At 33.2% G+C, this 22,877-nt stretch overlaps 1 protein-coding gene across 1 annotated transcript; it reads left to right on the top strand.

The window, feature by feature from the left end:
- Positions 1-255: 255 nt before the first annotated feature.
- LOC143252039 (uncharacterized) lies at positions 256-21,769 on the top strand. Its single transcript, XM_076503586.1, is given in 3 exon segments — positions 256-7,277; positions 13,789-15,692; positions 15,695-21,769. Coding segments are annotated over 2 exon segments (6,207 nt in total). The 5' UTR covers positions 256-7,277; positions 13,789-13,936; the 3' UTR covers positions 20,146-21,769.
- Positions 21,770-22,877: the final 1,108 nt, after the last annotated feature.

Genomic DNA, 22,877 nt, shown 5'->3' with positions numbered 1-22,877 from the left:
TTTACAAATATGTCCAGAAGACAGTGTTTAGACTTGCTGACCCTTCACAATCTTTCCAACAATTGTCTATTACTCCACCTCCTCCAGTTTCAGCCCTGTCTTCCCCTTTCCAACTTTCCATTCTTTCTGTTCCATCTTCATCCTCTGCTCTTCCCTTAAGATATGACATCCCTTTATCATTGTGTGTGGGATTGTCCATATCTTTTTGCCCCATGTTTGTCATCTTTCTATTTTCACATGCCTTTGTATGGCAAGTACTTATCTTGATTTCTTTGTCACTATTTCCCTTTGACTTTGTTACATTGTCATGTATTCCTCCTCTTTCACAGGATTGTTCTCCTATGATTGTCGTCTTCTATCTCAGGTTTTGGATATTGTCTCCCCTGGGTTCTGCCTTTCCTGATATCACAATTTCCTTTCTTCCTTTTCTGTTTCTACTCTTTTTCATTCCTTCATCATTCATTATCCCCCTTCTTCCTTCTTGTCTGATTGGATTAATATTGTAGTTCTCCAAGCTCTTACTTGGATCCCTGTTGAACTTCCAGTAGATGTTTCTATTCTCCCTGAATACATGTCCTATTCATATTTGCCTTTGAACATATTTCTAGATCCCTGTTTCCTCCTGCTTTCTCAATACCTGTCTTCCCTTCTCCCTTGTTCTGATCAGTTTTTCCTTTGCTTTTTTTTTTAAATACCTGCAAGCTATTATCTTGTATGTGTCCCTCTGACATCATATGTTTGTATCTTTTCTCAAAATAGCTAGTATGGGTATTAAAACTTTAATTAAAATAAAGCACAGAACAAGATGACCTAAGAAGTTTGAAACATTGTTCTGTACTTTATTTTAATTAAAATTTTAATATCTATACCAGCCATTTTGAGAATACATTTTTACTTCAAGTGGGTTTCTTGTCATCATGAGATGCTTGTATGCTCTCTTAAGTCTCCTGGCTTCAGCGTCTTGTCCTTTTTTTCCAGGATGGCATTTGGACTACCCCACAATTGTCTTGTCTCATTTCCTATAGCATACAGATTTCCACCAATGACCATTCTTCAATTAACCTTTCACCTGTAATGGGTGTGAGCATATATTCATCTGTTCCATCTCCACTGTTCTTCCATTTTTGAATCCTACTAGGTGTCTAGTGTTGTCTCATAGCATGCACATATCCAAAACTCTGTATTGAGCTAGGATCATGGGTAAACCTAGACCATCCATTCTGGCCAAGTCAGTGCCTTGGTAATACTATAATAATTTTAATAATTCAGTTCAGACTGTACCCATTCCATAGACTAGTATGGAAAAGCCAGCACCAAAGTTGTGCATCTGTCTATTTCTCTGGCTGGCTTTTCAAAATAGCTTTTTGTGGTCACCTATTGCACAGTCTCTAGTAAAAGACTTTTCTGGTGACCAGTGGGAATGTGGGCTTTCCAAGTGTGACTTCTCATTCCTTCCCACTTTTGAGTGGAATCTGGAGGAACCTTGTCACTTACCAGTTCTAAACTGCTTTGGTAATGGACCATAGTGAATCTTTTCTAATTGGAACCTAAATGCTGAGGGTTAGAACAAAGGTCCTAGGATTCTTTTATGATGAAAAGTAGGGTAGGGATGTTTCTAGAGTATAATGTGGATCTCCCCATTGCATATAGATACCTAACAATCTTCATGTGAAATTTGAGCATGTATCACACTCTCTATTCATATATTCATCTGTTTTTATCATATTTCTCTTGCAGTAGCCTGAACTCTATACCTGATGGGGAAGTAGATGATGTTATTTGATATCCAACTGTGATGTATCATAAACACACCTCACTCCCACAACAGGCAAGAGTTCCATAGTGTCTGGTGGTTATGTAAGTTTTCATAATAATTGTGTCCATCCAGTAGCAGACATACATACATACATGGTGCCATCTTCTGTGTCAGGTGAGAAGCCTGATGTATCTATCAGTAAAGGAGCTGTACACAGACATGTATTACAAGTACCCTACTCTCACAGCTGATTTTGAGATGTGCACCCACAGTACAGTCTGAATGTGCACCAACTTTACTACTCTTACTGACTATCCAGTGTCTTGTGTGCAAGTACTTAGAAGGTCATATGTCTATTCCACCTGTCTATGCAACATTATGCAGGCCTTTCACCTCTTAATCTTGCTTACAGGCAAAGAGCATACCTTGGATAAGATGTGTTCTTCCTTGGGTGAGAACATAGAGCAATTTATGGGCTTCCTGAAGGGAGCTAATCTAGTTTTTTACTGATCCCTCCACCATCTCAGTGTGGAATTCTAGTTTTTTGTGTATAGGGGTGAATGAGTATATCAGGAGTTAACATTTTCCATAATTCAAAATGTATTTCCATTAGCTACTCACCTCCATGCATGTTCCCACTGTTCTTCACTATCTTCCTTATGCACCTGTTGATGGAATGTGTTGCTGCATGATACATCACCATACAGTAGTATAATTTTATATGATACATGTGAATTTTAAGTAGAAGTTTTGATGAGGATGGTAGCATGCAAATTTCATTATGTGGAGGTATTTATTGGAAATGTTAACTTTAGCCAAATTTGCAGAAGATTTGTAAAGACTTTCCCAGTTATCTTACCAAAATGCTTCATGTGAAATGATGGATTAATTGGTACTGACCAATTTGCAAATGCCATAACAAGTGAGATTTGAAGTAGAGTGGATGTATATCTTTAATAGAAGCTTTCCAGTTGGTGATAGAAATTGAATCCATTAGAGATGCAGATAAACAATTAAAGACACTGTCTACAAGTTAAATGGTCTTTAACTCAAACCCCTTGGTATAGATTTTTGTACATGGTGAGGGGACCTCTCAGAAAGGTTTCAATTTACCTCATCTGGGATCTAAACATTCACCTACATGTTTGCCATGTGTGACAACCTGTGAAAGGGAGGAGAGGATCTTGGTGGCTGAGGGATCCAACCCTAACATACCACTTTGGCCTTGAATTCCTGTAGACAGGCAACCTTGGGGTGGCCTCCTTGGGTCGGTTGGCTAGTCTACTTGGACTAGGGTCAACCAAAGTACCAGTGTTGGATGTTCTTAATGGATGTTGTGGACATTGTGTCTGATGCTGTTGTTTGGGTATAGTGCTTCTGAAACCCTTGCATTGCTGCAGTGTTTTTGTTTAGCATTGTAGTGTTTCTCCTCGTAAGGCTCCATGGTGGGTGGGGACAATGGGCACTGAAATGTATTCCCTTTATAATGGATACCCACATCCATGAAAAAATTAAAAATGAAAAAGTTGAGAAAATAGATTATCGAAAAATGATTACACATAGATCACTCTGTTGTGTAGTCATCATCTTGGTAAGATTCTGTACCTCAATTTCTAATCATGCACTCCTTATCCAAGAAATCCTTAGGTCAGATGTCTTCCTTTTTTTATTTAAAAGGGATTAGAGGGGCTTGCTGGCTCTCCCAAGTCAGTAAGGAAGTTACGATCTGGAAACATTTTGGTGGAAACATCTTCACATCAACATACTTAACTTCTGAATTCAAAGAGCATTGGGAATGTACCCACCAAGGCTACTCCCCATGCAACTTTGAATTTTTCCAGAGGAGTTATAATTGAGAGGGATTTAAAGAACATTCTTGAGTTGGAGGTTCTCTCTAATTTCTTCAGCCAAGGTGTTTCTGCAGTGAGCCAAATCTCCACTTGCAAAGATGGTATAATACTACCTAAAAATGTAATTATTTTGATGTTCACATTGCCACATCCACCTGACACTATCAAAGCAGAATACTTAAATTGTAAGTTTAGGCCATATATGCTAAACCTTCTCTGATGTTTCAGTGCTAGAAATCTGGACATTCTATTACCTCCTATTGTGGATATTAACATGTGCTTATTGTGGTGACAAAGACTACGGCACCTACAAATGCAAACTTGAACCATGAAACAAAACATAAACTCAACATACTAAGAAACCAAACAAACACATCCATAAAACTATGCTTGCCAGATAAAATTAACGATGAATTAGACAAAATAAAACAATATTTCATCAACATCAATAAATTTCCTCCACAAACCGTAGAAAGCATTATATGCACGCACCTAGACAAAAAGCAAAATCAACTAACAAAAGTAAATATATCCCACAAATTAAAAAATCACAAAACCATATACTGCTGCATAGCATATATTCCCAACATCAGCAGAAAAATAACCAACATTTGAAAAAAACTAGTAACAAAATATGACATTCCAGTTAATACCAAATTTATTCAAAAACCAGGCACAAAACTAAGGTCTATATTGTGTAAAATCTACACTGACAAACACCACACCAACATTATTTATAAAATACAATGTGATAACTGCCACGACTTCTATATTGGAGAAAGAAGTAGAAAAATGGAAACCAGATTCAAAGAACACAAAAAGTCATCTTCACACATTTTCAAAAAATGCAAGTCAAATAAGCAACCATAGAAAACACTCAAATACTAAATAAATAAACAAACACAAAAGTAAAGAAGCCTTACTTATACAACAACTCAAGCCCAAAATAAACCAATACAAAGGAACACCTTTATACCTATATTAATAAATATAATCAAACATTCCTACACTCAGTTACACAACCCCCTTCAAACATGTGGTCAGCTGTCGGTCAGTTACTTCTTTCTCTCTTTGTGAACCTGACGATGACTGAAGAAGGTCAAAACATTGTTTGCTTCTCTACATAAAAAAATTTTCTCAACCCAAACCAGCCACTTTTACATATATAAATCACTCCCTTATTGGAAAAAAAAAAGTATATATTGTTAAATTTTTGTAGCAGACACAATATAACTGGTCACAAGTAATGATACAGACAATTAGTTTGGATTAGTGTGCTTTCCAATGTTTATATAAAACCTTTAATTTTATTGTGTATATAACACAATTATGAAAATCTTTGTGGGAAATACAGTTATACCAGATTCTTCATGAAGTGTCCATAGCACTGAGTATAATAAGAAGAATGTTATTTAATTATTTAAATTTGTTTTAGAAATAAACAAGTTTTGCAGTTGTGAAAATTAAAGTTTATTGTTGCTTGTTAATACTCTGGTTAAACAGAACTATGCAAAATGATTTGTAGCATTAGAAGCACATTACGACATTTAAATTATGACAACATGACATGTTCAACCTGCAAATCAGCATGTGTGTTCTATTTCTAACTTTTGTTTGCGAAAGATTTGAACACAGTGATGTCAGATATTTAAGCCTACTAATACAGTGTTAATGGATTATTTAATCAAAGTGGGAGTTTGCTCTGATTGTGACAGTTAATTCAAAATTTTATCAAAGATGAAAAATGCATATGAGAGAATTAACATACATACACAAATCATTTTGAATGATTCTTTATAATCCTGTTAATTTATAATCACACACAGGAAAACTATGTGCTTTATCTTTGTTTGATTGCACATGGTTCATGACAGTCCATAATTTCATCATCTATGATAACAAAACATGAGGCAGATCTGGTATTGTCAATAACCATATGATCATTATATGGTGAAATCTGACCATTGGATGGCTGTATAACTATTTCAATATGCAAACAAAGGATAAAAGAAAATACATATGAAATAATTTATATGATCATTATATCTTGAATGGGTGGGGTCAATGCAGAGATTAATAATATTAATATGTAATACATAACAGAGAAAATTTATATAAAAAACAATATATAAAACAAAAAAAAATATGTAATACATTGTAGTTATATAGTTTCTGTGGAAACCAACCCACCATAGCCCTGCATGTTGCACTTAAAGTTAATGTGGAGATGATATGCTTTCATTTAAGGTAAGTTGTGGTTTTATGAGAAGGGTATGCATTGAATTTCCCAAAATGAGTCTTTAGCTACTCATCTATTATTTATACAAGAAGGCTTGTCATTTAAAAGTGATGTGAAACTTTCAGGGAACAGAAGCAACAAATACTGTTGATACTGCAATTTATACATTCTGAATCTTTGTCATCTCCACAACCTTTTTTTTTTTTATAAGAGATGGGTAATTAAATGTTAAAAATACAATAGAGAGAGCAAGAGTATGCTTCTGTTGAGTTGATTGCTGTAAGTGTGTAGAGGATAGGTGTAAGTAAAAAAGTTGAAGAAAGAAACATCATGGGAAGATGTAATTGTATAATGTTGGATCACCACTTGAGGTAGTTGCTGTTCTTTGTCACTGAGTTCACAATGTAAAGAAATACACTGACTGTAATAGACTATTTCATTAAATGACCAGAAGTATATGCTATTTTTAAAAGAAGAAACTTGACCAAAGAAACTTTTCAATTAATTTCTTTCAAGAGTTATGATGTCTTTGGAATTTTACTAAGGTTAAGGAAAGAACTTTAAATCAGCTTTGTTTTTTAGAAATGTGCCAGATCCTTGAAATTGAAAAGACCATCATCTTCCAGTAAAATGATGGAGCAATACAACTATACATTTTTAATCAATTTAATTATTTGTATGGATAGACATCAGAAAATCTTGAATTAAGATTTTTCATTGCAACTTAAGAACTATTGAATAGTGATTCATGATATGAAGCTACAGGCAGCATCGTCATTGTTGATATTTGAGAGATAACTGAAAGTGTCATTGGGTGTGGATCTTCTGCACACATATTTGGAGGATAGTTTTTGATTGTCTTACAAATAATATGCAGAAAGAGACTAAGAAACATGTATAAAGTCATACATGACTTAATTGAGAAAGTTAAATCAACTAATGATAAAATGAAAAGTTGCTGTGATGCTGATGCTGATTAAACTGGATTTCATCAAGGTGACATGATATGGCTGAGCAATACCTGTTATAAGAGAGCATAAACTCTGTTTAAGTAGTGTTGATAATGAAATATGTTTTTATTAAATAAAAAAAGAACCAATTATGTGGTTGACAGAATCCTTAAGGACATGTGCTCCAAGCTAATGGTCATCCATAATGATCATCTTTGGAAATACTTTGATGAAAAAGGATAGCAAGTTTGATAATTTCAAAGAAGAATTTGCCAGCAGAAAGTCAAGCTACTGAAGAGCATCAGGTTCCTGTTAAAAACCACTTCCAGAAGATGATCAGTGATAGAATCACCAATGTATTTGCTTGACCATCGACAAAAGAAGAATTCCTTCAATGACAGGACAGTACATGGTGATTAAGAGACAAGAGGTTATTCCAACTTTATACCATAGTCATTGGAAAAGAAAACTAAAAAGATTTGGTGAATAGTTTAATATATTATTTTATTTCTGTATTAGAATTTCTCAAGATACTTTACATTCTAAGAAGGTGTGTTTTTAAATATATTTTTAAAGTTTTAGTTTAGATGTTTGTTTGTTAGAGGAAGCACATCATTATGATCTAGAAATATATTGTAAAGAGAAATGAGTTCTACATAAATACAAGAAGCAAGTGCACCAACATTTAGCTGTTGAATGTGGTGTAAAGAGAGAATGTACTCATGTTCGTTATTAGTTAGTGAGGAATTCTGCAAGTACGTTTAGTTGTGAGTAAATTAGATGCACATACAATTTGTTTTGGAATTTTTTGTTTAAACAGTATATGTGAAGTTAGACTTACAAAGTACAAATGAACATAGCCTGTACCTTAACAAATGTTACTGAATAAATAACTTAATTCATTGTCATTAATGAACAGGACTTTGCATTATGGTCGAAAAGAACCCATCCAATGGTAAGACGCAAAAATAGTATAGATGTTTATGGTAAATATTTTTAGATAGTAGGTATGTTGCTTGTGTAGTTGCTAATTTGTAAATGTTAATTGGTAAATTATCTAACCAAACATTACTCAATAATTATATGATCAAAAAGTATTACTGAGCATTATTCTAGAATATTCTGATCACTGTTATCTTTGACATTGGCCATGTGCACAGTAAAGTTACATGCTGAATCAGTTTTTTCTTTACTTTGGTTCTTCCCTTATATATATTGAGAAATTCTTCCTGTGTAGCTACTTTCATCCTTTCAATGGATTGTGTGAAGGATTGAAGAAGGAACTGGGTGAATTTCGAGTTTTGCATCAAAAATCGTTTTATTTTTATGGGAAAACTTCTGGTGTGAAAAAACTAGTTATCCTTAAAAGTGAACCATTTTAAGACATGCGTGTACTTGGGGAATACAATCAGATTATATGGACATATTGCACTTTCTGTGCTTAAATGCTCTGTACCTTATCAGCCACCAAATAAAATCCCCCCACCACCATTTGTTTTTTAAAAGAAATCCCTGACATGTGTGAACATGTTTTCAATAATACAACATTTTTTTTTCCATTTGTCCCTTCGTAACGAGAATGCTATCATATTTTGTATCTCACCCATAGCTACAAGTGCTCTTTATACTGATTGTATTTTCTTAAAAGATTTTTAATCATTCCAATTCAGTAATAGTATGTAATAGAAATTGCAGTCTGTCCATATTTATTGAATCTGTGAATAAATAAAGGTTATCATAGAACTGACTACTGTTTTGATGTGTGTCCAGTACATTAGATGATTCTCCTCATATTATTTGGACCCAGACTCAGGAGAATCATTGTGTAATGTGGATGGAAAGTGACATGGTGTTTGTAGCCAATCCAAATTCCCTGTGTACCTGTGGACACAAATCTAGCTACGTACAAACTGATTAGCCTTGTTCTGGACTTATGATGTCATAGAATTTCCACATGTAGTTGATTATAAAAACTCAGGCATTTCATGGCTAGAGAAACCTGTTATCATCATGTTCATCCAGCTTTTTGAGAGGAATTTTACCACACTTTTATGTCTTGACTTATGTATGACAATATCACCCTTTATTCTTTAACTGTAAATTTTTTATGCTTAAAGAACAGCTGTGAAACTTTCCACAACATGAAGTTACCCATTTTGCACAGTGAAAATTCCCAAGTTAGGGTTTCAATTTTTAGGCTGTTTAGCAGATTTTTTTCAAAACAAGTAAATGCATTTTAGCCCCACCATGTTATCTGCCATGTTCCTTGGTAGCTGGAGTGAGTTATGAAAATGTACCCTTTCATAGTAAGTTATCATCTCAACCATTAAATATGATGTATCATGATTCTTTAGTTGCATGTAGCAACATAAAGGGAAGTCCTGATTAAGACATTGGTCTTCTGCTAGACAACTTTAAGAGCTGGTTATTGATAGAAAATGTGTATACAGTGGTACCTCGGTTCTCGAATGACTCCCTTCTTGAACATATTGTTTGAGAAAAAAATGTCTCGGTTGTTAAACGTAAACTTGAACCGAGCTGTCTTGGTCCGAACCCCCGAAATAACCCGACTGATGACCTGAACGACCCTTCGACCATTTTCAGCCCACGCCAAGCTTGCCCAAAACATTTTACCCGCACTTGTCATTCAGTCTACACCCCCGCTAAAATCTGCTGTGAACATTCTCTTTTTTTTTTGTTATTGTTGTTGTTTTTCTAAATATTCTGATTAAATGAGCCACCATGGGGTCAAAGAAGGATAATGAAAGCAGCAAACCAAAAAAAAAAGTTAGAGCCACAATAGAGGTGAAAAAAGATCTCATAGTGAAGTATGAGAGTGGTGTTAGTATGTCTGACCTTGCTACACAGTTTGGTATGGCAAAGTCTACAGTCTACATCATACTGAAAAATAAAGAGGTCATCAAAGGAGCTGATGTTGCAAAAGGAGTGACAGTGCTTACGAAACAAAGATCACAAACAATGGAAGAGGTAGAAAAACTGTTGTTGATTTGGGTAAATGAAAAACAGTTAGCTAGTGATAGCATTTCTGAGACCATCATTTGTGAGAAAGGAAAGCAGTTTCATGCTGACCTCCAGAAAAACACCCCTGGAACGAGTGCTGATACAAGTGATGGCTTTAAGGCTAGTAGGGGATGGTTAGAAAAATTTAGGAAGAAAAGTGGCATTAGCTTGACTCATTCTAATAGAATGTTTATTTGTAATAGATGTGTCAAGTTTTAAAGTATGCTGTGCATTATAGAGCTGGGTGATTACCTCAATTAATTAATATAAGGATTTATCTTTGAGCATTAATTACGTCAGTTAAAAGAAATTATGATTAAATAAATTAATGTGATGAGAGTACTCAAAATTAGCATTTCTATTTATTACTGTGGAGGGTGCCAGGCAGAAACAAACCTCATTAGACAAGGTTTTAGTGAGAAATAGGTCCAGTGAGTCTCAAGCAGGTTGTAGCAGTGCAAAGAGTCAGAAAAGAGAAAGAACTCCAGAAGGAGAGTTACCTGATGTTTTTATGGAAGGTGACTTCCCTTCCAAACAATAATAACCCTTCTACTCTCCACGTTCCTCACCACCTTTCACTTACGCCATCAGCTCTCCTTAGCACAAGTAAAGTGCAGTTAAATTTTCATTTGTTTTTTTTATTGTGTTTATAGTTTTTGTGGTTGACTTTATGCATGTAAGTATTATTATACAGGTATAAATAAGCAATATTTTTACTTAAAATGCTTCATAATGCATAATTTTTGGAGGTATGTAACAGATTAATTTAATTTACAGTATTTCGTATGGGAAAAATTGATTAGGTTTTTGAACAGCCTTCTGGAATGGATTAAGTTTGAGAACCGAGGTACCACTGTATTTGGCACAGCTTGTAAAGAAGCCCTCTAAAAGGGTGCTGCTTGCAATAAGTGGTTCCATTCTGGTCAGACAACATTCTGTCTGTGAATCCAGTAATGGCAGCTTGATGCAAGCTTATGCCATGTAGTGTCTCGATTAAAAAGTGATCAAATAGTTTCATTTTTTTCACCTGTATTGCACTAGTGCATCAGAAATTTCAAATCAAGCACTTTGTAGTAAATAGAAAGAAAGATTGATTTGAAAGACAAGTAACTGTAAATAGTGATAGTAATTAGATCATTTATTAATTTTACATGACAGTGTTTCTGATACAGTACTTCCTGCTGCTCACAAGGTTAGCTTTTCTCATTCAGTGCTTCCTGATATATGTAAACTTTTTCTTTACATATGCCACTTGTGCTCCACTCCTATTGGAATCAAGTGATTCCAATGTGTGTTTCATGTAAATCATCATGCATCACCTCTCCGCCAGTAAGAGCATTGTACATTCATGTGATGCACGTGTTTCCCTTTGTGTACACTCATGTGATGCATGTGTTTCCCTTTGTGTACACTCATGTGATGCATGTGTTTCCCTTTGTGTACACTCATGTGATGCATGTGTTTCCCTTTGTGTACACTCATGTGATGCATGTGTTTCCCTTTGTGTACACTCATGTGATGCATGTGTTTCCCTTTGTGTACACTCATGTGATGCACGTGTTTCCCTTTGTGTACATTCATGTGATGCATGTGTTTCCCTTTGTGTACACTCATGTGATGCATGTGTTTCCCTTTGTGTACACTCATGTGATGCATGTGTTTTTCTTTGTGTACACCCATGTGATGCATGTGTTTTCCTTTGTGTACACTCATGTGATGCATGTGTTTTCCTATATGTACACTCACGTAAGATGTGTACCCTTTGTGTACACTCGCGTAAGACATGTGTACCCTTTGTGTACCCCTACTGAACTGTTACTTCTTTCTTTAGCTTATGAACCCTTCAGAAATTGTTAGATGAAAGAACTTCCATGTTTTTTGTATATTTTCAGCTCCTGCAACTGTCTCTCATAATCATTCTATTAGTCTGTTTATAGTATAACTTAAAATTCCAAAAGGAATGCTACTTCCAAATTATTTTGTTTATTTCTAGTCCTCAGATATGCACTTACTAAACTCTTCCAAATTCACAATAGTTCCTTATCATTAGCTTAACTCATTCTAGTAGAATGTTTATTTGTAATAGATGTGTCAAGTTTTAAAGTATGCTGTGCATTATAGAGCTAGGTGATTACCTCAATTAATTAATATAAGGATTTGTCTTTGAGCATTAATTATGTCAGTTAAAAGAAATTATGATTAAATAAATTAATGTGATAAGAGTACTCAAAATTAGCATTTCTGTTTTTGGTTATTCCAACGATCTAATAATTGAAATATTGTTAATGTGCTTTTCATTATTTTAGTTCAGTTCATGTTTGTTCAGTTAAATTGTTTAGTGCCACAAGATTCATCATAGTAAATGAACTAGTTGGTAGTTAAAGCTTCTGATTACTGGTTATTCCAATTATCTAAGCAGTCAAAGTATTGTCATTATGTTTATTTGCTATTAAGCACAAAGCTACACCATGAGCTATCTTTACTTTGTCTACTGTAGTTATTGAAATCCAATTTTTAATATTATAAACTACACTAATTGCCCAGCTCTACAGTGTAATGCTTGTCATGCTTTTATTATTTCTCAGGATTATTTTCTCTTATAGAACCTATGTAACTAGGATACACAATTATATAAATAAAAGTTACCTTTTCAGTGATGTCGAGAAAACCCACTTGTAGAGAAACATATATACATAAAAATGGCTTGTTTGGTTTGAGAATTTTGTTTTTTTACATAGGTCAAAACGTTGTTCTCTCCTCTACATAAAAAGTTTTTCAACCCAAACGAGCCGTTTTTACATATATAAGTTACTTTTTATTTTTGGATATTATATTCTTAAGTTGAATAGTTTGTAATACTAACAGTAGATCTAAATATGAATTCAGTATCAACCTATGGATAAATTATCTGATATTTAATACTGTTGTTTTTTTATACTGGAAATACTGCCATAAATATGGTAACACATATAATTGGTTTCTTTGACACATCAAACTTTAGTTCATTAGAGCCATTTAGATATTTATCATTTCTTTTATATTTCCTTCATTAGCCTGTTGACTGCCAAGTATTTCAACTGCTACAATACAACTCTAATGCTTCTTCATTTTGTAACTTTTTTGTGACGCCATTTTGGATCGAAAGTGAAACAATTTGTAAGTAGGTCAAATGCATGTATTGTGCTGACATCTAGCATTGAAGTTAGGTATAACAAATTAACCCGTCCGTGGCACTGTGTTACTGATCGGCTTGGACGAGTTATCTTGTCTATGGCACTGAACAGGTTAAAGAGGCTGTCACTTTCACTGTGTTTTAGAAAGTTTTGAATACAGTTTGCTTCATGAAAGTAGGAAATAATTGCTTCCAGTCCTGTAAGCATAATTTATAAGGTATTTTACTAAACTTACATTAAAGATATTAGGAACAAAACTATTAAAATATGCATAATGTAACAATTTACAGTCAAATTGACAGTTAGTATCTTTATAAATTTACACCTGCTATTGCTGATCAGTATGCCCTTCCTATGCAGATGCATACATAGGCTCTACTACAACTGGCTTTAAAACTTTTTAAAAGAGCATATTTTGGCAAAAATTTAGAATCTGTCAAATACTGTATAACAGAATGTAACACATATAGCACCAGTGAGAATTTTTAATGTAATGGGTTGAGCTAATGGTTTGGAGAGTTGTGATTGCTGAAATGGTGTATAAAATTAGGCAGCAGAACTTGGAAGTACCACTTTTTTATAAAATGAATATATATTTTTAAAACATTCTATCTGTCAAAATGAGTAAGGAACCAATTTTTGTGTTATATTCCAGATGAGTACAACCCTCTCTGTTGTTTAAACACTTACCACATATAGTGGAAGTGGAATATTGAGAACAGTTTGTGAATGATATAAGTAAAGGTATTTACTTTTATTGTAAGTAATTTTGTATTTTTATATATCTTTTTACTTTTAGGGACTTCTTGGAATGTTGAAATGGTGAAAAGATCAGTAGAAACTAATACTTTAAAGACTGGAAATTGAAATATCATTCATGTGAAATGTGCATTAATATCAACCAGGCCATGTTGAATTATGTATTTAGTATGCATTATTGACATAAGATGGAGCTGTGTACATCTGAAAAAGAGATGACCATCTCAGACTGGGAACTTGTAAGAATTGGAAAATTCCAAAAACATATGGTTGTCCCTCTTTATGGAAGTGGTTATAGCAACATTGTTGGTCGAGGAACACTCGTCAGGGATTCACAACGAATTGTGTCATCACTTGTTTCACGGAAGCATGCTAGTTTACATGTTGAAGATGCAGATGGATGCTATATTATAGACTTGAAGAGTTTGAATGGAATATATGTCAATGGGAAACGTATAAAACCAGATTTTCAACATTATTTACACAATGGTGATAGAATTGGAATTGGTGTTCCAAATGGTCTTAAAGAGGATCATTTTGAATTCAAGTTGTTAAGAAAATCATTATCCACTTTTCTTGAAAAAAATAAAAGTAATGATAGGTATCAAAATATTTTACATATTAATAATACTTCATACAACAACGAAATATCAAAGGAAACTACAGAATCAAATTTTATAGTGAGAACTCAAAATGTAAATGTTGGAGTGAGCCATTCCAGTACCAGTCAAGATATCTGTATGAAAAATACAATCAACAGTAATACAGGTAGTGTGAGGCAGAGATCATTATGGGTTGATGAAGGGAGTTCTTCTATAGATATTGATCAGAATATTTTCAATAAATCTTCATCACCATTACAGTTACATTCATGGTTAAGCATCAGTGAAGGTGTTGGCAAAATTAAACAAATAAATGATATTTGTGATACCCAAAGAACAAATAAGAGAATTAATCACATGTATGCTTGTGGAAGAACTGAAAGACCAGTAAGTATAATTACTTTTCACAACAACCCTCAATGTACTGATTATTCCAAAGAAAAATCTGAAATCTGTGGTGAGCAAAAAATCAACAACCATAATTCTCATGCAGATATTAGCAACCAACTTCAAGAATTTTCACAGGTAAATAGCTTTCAAAGTGGACATAATAGTAAGCAAAAGCAATTGATTAATGCAGAAGTTTGTAGTTTGAGAACACCATGTGCATTATTACCTTGTAAGGTTCTTTTAAAGAAATGGAACCCTAAAGATTATCTTAGTGTTACAGTTGATCAAAGAGAAACATTTAGTAACCTTGAAAATACTTTAAACCAAAGTAGTACGTCATCAGATAATGAAGTTAATATTTTAAAGACAAAAATAAAAGAAATGAGACCTTGTGTTATTGAGTCTGATGTTTCAAATGACAGTTTACCATCAAGACCAACTCTGTCACATTCTGTTTTCTCTCAAAAATCCAATTTTAAAAGGGATAATGGGCAGATGTTAGGTTCACTGCATTGTATAAGCGACAGTCATGTCCAGATGTTAGATGTAGATCAGAAGATGGTTATTACAGACAAGAAAAATTCTCCTGTTGATGAAAGCAAAGTTGAAAATATTACTGTAAAGAAGGAATGTTTTCCTGTTGATGAAATCAAAATTGAAAATATTACTGTAAAGAAGGAATGTTTTCCTGTTGATGAAATCAAAATTGAAAATGTCATTGCAGAGAAGAAAAATTCTGTTGAGGAAATCAAGATTGAGAACAGATTAGCCAGTTTTACACCAAGATGTTTTGTTAGTTCTGTGCAAAATGAGGAAATTATTCTTGAAGATGCTAAGGAAAAAAGAATTGTAATTAAACAGGAAGAAAATATAAAATGTGAAGATAGAACTGCATTTGTTCAGTCAGGAAACTTCTCAGGGACTATAGAAAATACTTACATGAGGATAAAATACATGTAGATTTACACAAACATGTTTGTACAAGAGAACCTGATGAAAATAATGCTAATGATATTAGTACTATTGAAAGTAAAAATCCTGTTTCAAAACAAATCAAAGAAGTTTTAAGTGAAGAAAAAAAAGTTTCTTGTATAAAAATAGAACCTGGAGATTTTTATTCTCAGCAGGATGAAGTTATTTTGATATCTGATGATGAAGAATATTGTGCTTCCCAATCAAGTTCATGTCTTCCTAGCAAGGAATTAGAATCTCTAAAGTGTGACTCTCTTTCAGAAGACAGTGATGATGAAATTATTGTACTTGAAGATAAAAGCTTTGAAATTCTTGATGAATTTTTGCCTGAAAATGACCAAGAGAATAAAAAGTTTGAGGAAGATGAAAAAGAGACCAAAGATGTAAACTTACTTGTTTCTTCTGATGGTGTAACTTTAATGGAGAAGAAAGACATTTTACAGAACGTTACCCAAGATACTGAGTTTGAAAGTAATGTAGCATTAGAAACTGTTGATGATATGCCTCTACAAAATGTTGAAAATAAAATAATGGAAATTGAGGAGCAGCTGAGGAAACGATTAAAATGGGAAAGAGAAGAGAAAAATGAAAATAGTCAAACAAAACAAGATAAAAATAAGCTTAGTACTCTAGAATATGACAGTTTTTCTGATAAAAGTCAAAAGACAAAATCCGTATTACCAGGATGTAAAATAGATGGTGAATATATCAATATTAAGGATAATGAAATATATTCTGAAAATCATAATATGGATAATTTTGATGATTTTTTCCCTGAGCTTTCTCAAGAATTTTATGCTGAAGATGCAGAATCAAAAGAAAGTAATAAAGATATACCTGAAACATCCATATGTAAAAGTTCCTCACTTGTTAATACAGAATCAGGCTTCTCAGCAAACAAACCTTTAGTGTGTGTCGAGCCTTTGCCTAAATATTTTGATCAACGCTTAGAAGATTTTCGCCAAAGGCAAAATCAGAAAAGAAGTAGCCAAACTAAATTAACTGAACCCCTTCCTATGCTATGTCAAGAAGAAAGAAGTTGTGGAAGAAGAATACAGTTAAAAGAACCACAGAATACATTTAATTTAGAAGAGAGAGGGATTTCAAAGTATACATATTTCAATAAAGATCCAGTAAAAAATCAAAGAAAAGTAATCCAAACTGCATTTAATGCTAACTCAGTTAAGAGGACAGAAAATACTTTCTATTGTGCCAACAGAAAAAAAATAGAAGTTTTGAAGAGGAAAAGCAAAACAAAATCATGTAGACAAAAAATTATGGAACAAATGAATTATCGTATTCGTATGCCAGGTGGAGGATCTGCTGTTAAAAAAATAAATGAAGACAATGGAGTACATACTTCTAGGATAAAACAGAGATCAAGAAAAACTCTTAGAAAATGGTCAGAAATGGATAAAAAGACTACTTCATTTTTGCACTCTGTGACCCAGAAAACTGATAACATGGTAGTCAAAAACACTGATAATAAATATGCAACAAAAAAGGACAAAAACTTTGAGAGGTTTCGTTCACGTTCATCTTTTTTAGCAGAATGTCCATCCAACCAAAACAAAGAAATTAATAAATCTACTGTTTCTTATACTACAGATCCTGCTCTCAAAAAGCGAAAACAGTCATCTTCTGATTACCTAGATAATTTCAAAATTCCTAGATTGTCAAAAAGTTCAGTGGATGAAAATAATAAATTAACTACAGAAACAAATGGAATAAAGTCATGTGTGGACGAGGATGTTATTTGTAAAGGTAAATCAGTTAATGAACCAAAGAAAAGGATTTCTCACTTAAGTAAACAAAATTATTGTTTGTCTGAAGTTCCAGAACATTTGAAATCAATGCTTGAACATGAAGCTCAAGTCATTAAACAGCTGAAGTTACAAAGTAATTGCCAAAAAGTTATAAGTCACAAAAAACAAAAGGTACGATTTGCAGATGCAGAGGGAAAAGAGTTAGTAGAAAATTATTTTATTGAAAACTGTTTTGAAGAGGGGTGCAAGCCAGCTTACAGTATTCCAAGTACATCAAAAGTAGAACAACAACACCAAACCTTTTCTTCGACAGTTCTTGTAAACACACATCCAACTGTGAGTCTAAATGCTGATAAAGCTCTACTGATCATGCTGAAATGGTTTTCGAGATGGTTTAAGGAACAAGAGCACAGAAATCACCCACCAACCATGAAGGATATGAAGGTTTGTGAGTTAGATGGATATCCTCAAGAAACACATGCTTATTATGAAAGTATTGATGAATATATCAAAGTTAATTTCTCACTCTTGTTGTATGAAGCATGGGAGCAGGCTTATCAGTCCTGGAAAGAAGGCACTGCTAAGAATACTCTTATTACACATCTAGTAGAAGTTCGGTCATATCACCCAGAAGAAATATTTCTTAGAATTACCTGTGTGACAGTGATTAATACTGAGTTAATAAAGAAAGATTTCATACCAGTAGAAGGACATTTTGTTTTATTTGATCTAAGAAGTACTAGTGGTCAGTTAACTCAAGTATTTGGATATGTTGTAGGGCGTGAAATACAGCCATATAATCCACAAAGACAGAAAAATATTAGAACAGTTTTAAAAGTTGATGATACTAAAGTTTCTAATAAGGACAGGCATTTGTTGATATTTACAATAAGAACAAAGTACATGGCTGAAAGTATTGATCAGAGGAAGTTGTCAAAAGTTCAGATTTTGTGTTATATGAGACCACTGCTGAGACAATTTGAGGCATTATCAAATATACATAAATCTCTACTTGTGAGAGACATTTTGCAGCCACGAACAACTGTTTGTGAACTGATTGCTCCAAAACATACAACCTTTGTTAATGATGGTTTTAATGAAACACAAGCAAAAGTGATAATTTCTCTGACGGAACAAATCCTTCGTCCGTATCCCATACCCCTCATAACTCTCTTGCAAGGACCACCTGGAACAGGAAAAACTTACTTGATAGTTGGTTTAATTCAAAATCTTCTTCATAGATGCTCAAGTTTATCAGTCACTATGTCGTCAAAATTACTAGTTGTAGCTCCTTCAAATGCAGCTGTGGATGAAATAGCTAGAAGACTTATCAAACTAAAAGAGAGAGAGAAATTAAAGGGGAAAAAAGTTAAGTTTGTTAGAATTGGTCAGCCATCACATATTCATCCAGAGGTACATATGTATCATATTGAAAACCTTGTAAACATGAACATTAATAGAAAACTTTCTGAAGAAAAAAAAAAACTGGAAGATAAAATAAGAAGGTATAAAGCTACATCTGAAGAACTGGCTACAGATATTCAGAAAAGAAAAAAAGATGGATGTCCACAACTTGTTGTTCAGAAATATGATGCTGAATATACCAAACATTTGAAACAACTTCAGGTGTTGGAGAACAAAATGAAGGAACTAAGCATTAGAAAACATGTTTCAGAGAAGCACAAAGAAAGTGAATTTAGAAAAGACATTCTTCAGAATGCAGATATTATATTAAGTACTTTAAGTAGTTGTAGGATGAATGCATTGGAAGTAGCATATGGGAAAGAAAGTAAAGTTCACTTTACATGCTGCATTGTGGATGAAGCATCTCAGTGCTCAGAACCAGAAATGTTAATTCCTCTTCAGTATGGAATAACCAAATTAGTTCTTGTTGGAGATCCTCAACAATTACCAGCAACGGTAATCTCTAAACGTGCCTACCAGTACAAACTTCAAACCTCTTTGTTTGAAAGGTTTTATTGCTATTTTCAAACTAAATGTGTAAATCCAGTCTGTATGTTGACAGAACAGTATCGAATGCACTCTGAAATATGCATGTTTCCTTCAAAACACTTCTATCAGAATAGACTAAAGACAGTGCCATCTGTTGACCACCTATCTTTATCTTTCCCATTAATTCCCTATTCTCTCATTAACATTCTAGGGAGCAAGGAAATTTCAACTCAAGGAGGTAATATATCTAACTTACCAGAAGCTAATTTTATTATGGATTTGTGTGCAAACTTGCTGCTATTAGTTCCAGAAGGAACAACTTGTGGTATTATTACACCATACCAGAGTCAGAAAGTCTTGTTCCAACAGCTTTTGAGAACAAACAGAGAAACTAAAAAACTGAAATCTTACATTGAAGTAAACACTGTTGATGGGTTTCAAGGAAGGGAAAAAGATGTTATTATTTTATCCTGTGTAAGAGCCCATAATAATACTGGTACCATTGGTTTTGTTGCAAGCCCTCAGAGACTTAATGTTGCCTGTACTCGAGCTAAAAAAACATTAATTATTTGTGGCCATCTTAATTCTTTTCAGACACATAAACATTGGCAAGAACTGATAGAAAATGGAAAAGAAAGGGAACTGCTTATAGAAGTTAACCTTTCAACAGATATAACCAGTGTGTTAAACAAACTTCTTAAGCATTCAGTATAATTTTTCTAAAAAACCAAAAGTCAATGTTTGATGTCATGTTTTATTAAGTGACAACTATACCACTGTAAATGGTAAAATATATGAAAGACATGGATGTTTTTATGATTATGTTTCTTCAGTGAAGAGTAACTTACATGCATTTGCTACGCAGACGTTGCATACGTAATGATGTTCATAACAAGTCTCATATCATTTGACTATTTTGAGTACTTATAAATAAAACTACAATCATTATAAGAATGTAACTTTTATCAATTGGTTAGTCAGAGTGTAAATATTTAGGGGTGTTATAATTTTGTACTTGTATGTATAACAGCATTAAAATTACAAGTTTGTTTTCATAATGTTATGTACAGACCAGGAATTCAGTCAGTTTGAAAGTTTGTATATCTAAGAAAACAGTAATACCTTCTGTTCATTAAATTTGATTAAGTTCACAAGTTAGGATTGGTATTTTTATTAATGACCAACTTGTTTATATTTAAACAGTTTTGTAGTTAATAGTTTTTCGAATTTGTTCATGTATCTCAAACTTAATTTATACATTAACTTAAATCATTTGGGATAATTAGTTATTTTCAAAAGAAGGCAGTGTAACTTCATAAATATCTATGCATATTGTACAGTTTGAAGAATTATGAATTAAGTGTAACTGATGAAAGAATCCAATATATTAAGCATTTTTCAATAGGAAAAGTTTTAACAAATTTCATTGTTCCACTCCACTTCAAATTTTCTGTTACTGAGTATAGTATTTCAAATTGGATGAGTTCTATACCATTTTAACTGGTAGAGAACTCAGTTTCATAAGTTGACAAAAGTTATTGATGTAAGTTGTAATTTCTTTTTATGTTGAATGTTTCGTCAGTTATTTGTAATATGTTTTTTATTAATTAGTGTCTTAAGTAATAAGATGAATGAAATATATACACTATTGTACACCCTGTTTTTCTATTGCCAACTATATTTTACAATAATGAGAGAACTTTGTATAGAAAAATGAAAAAGTCACACAAATGAAATATGTTTCATTTAGTTATTATCGTGATAAGTCATAGAGATATGTGTCCCTTACAATAACAAGAACTTTGGCTTACTTTAAGCTAAGCTTGTATTTTTTTTTAGCTAAATACATTATTGTCAATGCATTTTATCAACATCGTTAAATAATGAAAAACTTTTGCTTAATCACAATTAACAGTTAAACACACTTCCTTCAAATTACCGTATATATATAACAATAACGACACCTGTTTTAAATTACAAACAGTTGATATGTATAAACATTCTACAGGGCATTAATTTGTTCTACAGTTTGGGGACATATATATAACTTAAGTATCGCTTTCATTATTTTATCATTATTTTCGACCTTATGAGCTGCTATAACAGATTTTTAGTGATGCAATTTGTCAGTCAGGATTGCAAGAGAAATGCACAAAGTTGAGGAAACAAGGTTCTATTGTGCAATTTTAAAATTACTTGTGTGCCTACCGTTACCAAACTAATATTGGTTTGGACTTTTTATAATGTACTTCTACACAGCAAAATAATGTTTTATATATGTGATGAAATGAAAGAATAAGTAGAAAAATAAATCGTAACGCATGATACTTGAAATTCATCATTGTCATTGAATCTATTCTCTGCAGCTTTCAAGAGCCAATCTAATAAACATCCTCCTATCCAGCATCTATTGTAAAGCTCAGATATGATAAGAAATAAACGAAGCAGTAAAACCAGGCATTGTGGTCATGTGCTTGGACTACGAATATAAGGGTTCAGGGCTTGTTCCCGCAAACACGTGGTTCACAAATTTGGAATTGCGGGTGTAATATGAAAATAATGGTAAGTTCCCATTATATGCTCACACAAAAGTTGACAAGTTACTCTTGTCTGTTTGCTTTAATGTAAGATGGCTCTGCCCTTTGTATAGCTTTATACGAAATTTCTGAAACTAGCTTATTAACAGTGGTTGTAATTAAAAAATAAAAGATGGCCATAGTATTATCAAGTGGTCATTCTTAGTAATAGTTGTAATTTTGGCAGGTAGACTACAAACTGATTTCATATTAGTTATATCTGGTTGGTCAGCGATAAATGTAAAGGTTAGCAGCGCTAAAATCCGGACTGGTGAGATCTTGAGAAACAAAGCTTTAAATGACGCCATGAAAACCTTGGCTTGCACTGAAATGCCACGAATTCACCAACGAGGGCAGTATAATGACAGTCGGACTGTTTCTTCATCAGTGTTGACTTATTCATATGTTGTTTTCTCTTTCCTTCAGTTACAATAAAAAGTTCACAATAAAGCTCTAACGCATTACTTAATTATATTACAGTTACAAAGGAAAATATAATAACTCTATTTTCATATTTGTTTGAAGATGTTAATTCAGAAGTATCATTCTCAGCATTTGGATGAAGTTAACAATTATAGCAAATATAAGACAATTTTTGACACTGCAATTGCGAGTTTGAGTAACTTGATTTACGTTCGGGACATACCATCTGTGTCTGATAGCGTGACTATTACACTTGTTTATTGTCTTAAAAATCCATAAAACAAATATAATTGTCATTGCCAATTACTCATGAATTAACAGACATTTGTTAAGATTGGGCAAGTACGGATAATTTTTTATATTCTTAACCGACGGGATGTCTTACCAAAAGTTATCAGTTTGAGGACACTTTCCTGCCTTTAAAAAGCGCTGTTCTGATGCATTAGC

This window comes from Tachypleus tridentatus, chromosome 6, assembly GCF_004210375.1.
Source record: "Tachypleus tridentatus isolate NWPU-2018 chromosome 6, ASM421037v1, whole genome shotgun sequence".
NCBI lineage: Eukaryota > Metazoa > Arthropoda > Merostomata > Xiphosura > Limulidae > Tachypleus > Tachypleus tridentatus.
Note: the sequence above shows the minus strand (reverse complement) of the source record. Positions and strands in the feature narration are given on the sequence as shown.